Source organism: Penaeus monodon, chromosome 21 (genome assembly GCF_015228065.2).
Source record: "Penaeus monodon isolate SGIC_2016 chromosome 21, NSTDA_Pmon_1, whole genome shotgun sequence".
Lineage (NCBI taxonomy): Eukaryota > Metazoa > Arthropoda > Malacostraca > Decapoda > Penaeidae > Penaeus > Penaeus monodon.
This window is the reverse complement of record NC_051406.1, coordinates 42,512,505-42,515,220: the sequence shown is the minus strand read 5'-3', so window position 1 is coordinate 42,515,220 and position 2,716 is coordinate 42,512,505. Positions and strand designations below refer to the sequence as shown.

Genomic DNA, 2,716 nt, shown 5'->3' with positions numbered 1-2,716 from the left:
TTGTGTGTTGTTTTTGTTAGGTATGAGGAAGATGCTTTGTGAATAACCGGAGCTTCATGTTCCAGGACTTAACCCACCAGCTGAGCACAGCAGTGACAGAGCTACAAGCCACGAAGAACACGTGGTTTCAGAAGACCCTAACCTCCTTTTCTTCACTCAAGGAACGCACTGCTTCCACCAGCTCTAACAACCCTAGTGGAGTCACATCCACTAGTAGTAACATAACAGTTAGTGCCCTGCAGCGCCAACAGAGCAGAGACAGCAACTCAGAGAAAGCATAAGAGTGACTGCTTGAGCAGAATTTTCATGGGTGTTTAATGTGAGAATAGTTGGTGAGATGATTTCTATTAGTGTGATACCATTTCTTTCTCATTCTTTTCTCTTCTTGTTTTTCTTAAAGGAGCCAGAATACTAGAAAATACAAGCAGACAACAGAGAAAGAGAACTATATAGTGGCAGTATGGTGAAGCAGTCATATATTCAATTTGACAATAGTGCATATGGAGGTTGACATGTTCTGATGCTTCTGAGGTGTAAGGAAATATTGCAGTCATACCTTTTAGCCTTAAGCATTAGTCATGAAATACATTCTGTACTTTGAACTATGAAAACATATTCAGACTTTAATAACATTCAATGTTTATACAAATGGACTTTTTCAAGAGGATGTTTACAGAAGAAAATTACTTAAATCTATTTCACAGCAAGATAATACTTTTTATCTTCATGTTTGTATGATATATATATGAAAAGCAGTGTGTAATGTAGATAAAACACCCTTTACAAAACAGAATTTATGTTGCGTGTATCAGTAGAGGTATCAGCAAGGTGACTTTCTTTCCTCTCTGGAGATAAGAAAGTATGTTTTCATCTTCAAGATCAAATGTACACAATAGTCACCTGATGTCCCCTTGTCATTGTATATGAGTCCATGTCTCTTTATATTAACATTCAGTGAATGCTGATGGTCACAATACCTTGCTTAACTACTTAGTAAACCATAGCCACAACTTGCTTCTGGAGAGGACATAGACTGTCCTACTCTCATTGTGGGTCTACTTTTACTGGGTTCACAAGTTGATGATTGATAATGAAAATATCAGTGATGAATGTCTCAAAGGCCTTGAAGCTTGTTACTCTGAACAGAGATGTATCAGATATTTTTTCATGATTATAGAAAAGTGTAGTATATTTTGATGGTGTTTTGAGGTATTGCATTACTTTTGTGGGATATTTCACCTGCTTCCAAATGCTTCATAGTTATCCACAGTGTAAAGATAAACAAATGAATAGGGAAAGAGAGGGATGGAGAATTAGAATTAGAATCTGTGTTATTTATAACAAATGGAGGAGTAGATGAATCAGCTAAAGTAAATTTTTAACAAAGGGAAAGATGCATCACAATAATGTTATTTTCTAGCCTCAGTGATTGTGTTCTTCTGTGAAAGCCATTATGCACAGACACAGAAGGTGGCTGCTATAAAATCACTGCAGTTGGATGTAGTTGTTTCAGTTATTCATATTTTGTAATGAAAACATAGATATGTGATCTTCCTGGCCATTAGTAGTGTTGGCTTTACCCAATTGTAGGAACTGAAGTCTGTTTTTGGACGAATATATCTGCCATTATTGTATGTAAATGGCTTTATTACCCGTGTCATGAACAGATGTAGCAGACATTTATTGTATGACATAATAATAGTTCAAGCTTCAATGTATGGACATTAGCAAACACTCCATGTGCTGGCTAGGTTTCACATGAAGGAAAAACGAACCATGGATTTCAAATATCTAGTTGAATATGCCTGTCCTGGCCATAAGAAGCCTAGGTTTTTCAAGAAGTAAAGATAAAAGGTATTCTGTTCTGTCTTTGGAAGATAGGCGTGAGAAATTGAGTTTGAATATTTGTTATATTAGGGTGTGCTAGTCTTACCATATGCATAGGGAAGAAGAAGAAATAAGTCTGAAAGCTCTGGAAGGAATATAGGTCACTGCCAAAGTATCTAGTGGAAAAGAATATTATTAATGGTATGTAAAACGGTTTATCAATGTAGATCTCAGTGTCAGTTCTCGTATTTAACTCATCCAACTAGCTCTTAGGACCAAGTTTTTTAATTTTTTGTTTGCTCTGTTTGTCGGCTTGTTTATAGTGTAACAGGGTTACTAAAGGGTCTAGTCTTTTCACTCTTCAATATCGACAGGAACACACAAGGCATGATAAGATATTTATTTTTTTCTCTTTTCTTTTCTTCCTTTTTCTTTTTTTATTATTTTTCATTTTAGGATCGGATTAAAGAGAGCAGAGTTGGACAACAAAGAACCAGAATTTTGCACTGAAATAAGTAGTCCCATTTTGATACTTGTCTTGACATACAAAACATCTAGAGATCATCCAAAATTGAGAACATCAATGGGAATATTTCATCCAAAAGAGAAAAAGAAAAGAAAAAAAAGGAACCGAGAGTTCTTCGTTTTCAGTTTGTCTGCTCTTCCTTGTATTGGCCTATACAGCCTCGCCCTTTCTTCTCTACCCTCTCTGTGTCTCTTTTGTATCGAACACCCGTTGTTCGGATTTGGGTCATCTCATTTCGTGGTGGTAATCTTGCGTCTTCAGCAAATTATCGCTGCCTCGCATATGATACTCCTTGTCTGATCTTGCTTGACGTCTGGCAGTGTGTACATAGTGTATCTCTAAAATATAATAGTAATGGTTACT

At 36.2% G+C, this 2,716-nt stretch overlaps 1 protein-coding gene across 3 annotated transcripts in view; it reads left to right on the top strand.

Moving 5' to 3' along the window:
- LOC119586520 (rab GTPase-activating protein 1-like) overlaps nucleotides 1–2,433 on the top strand; it is a 36,962-nt gene extending 34,529 nt beyond the window's left edge. For all 3 annotated transcript variants that reach the window (XM_037935271.1, XM_037935272.1, XM_037935270.1), the window contains one exon: nucleotides 66–2,433. In XM_037935271.1, coding sequence (XP_037791199.1) covers nucleotides 66–281 — 216 coding nt within the window. In that variant the 3' untranslated portion in view covers nucleotides 282–2,433. The remainder of the gene's footprint in view (nucleotides 1–65) is intronic.
- Nucleotides 2,434–2,716: the final 283 nt, after the last annotated feature.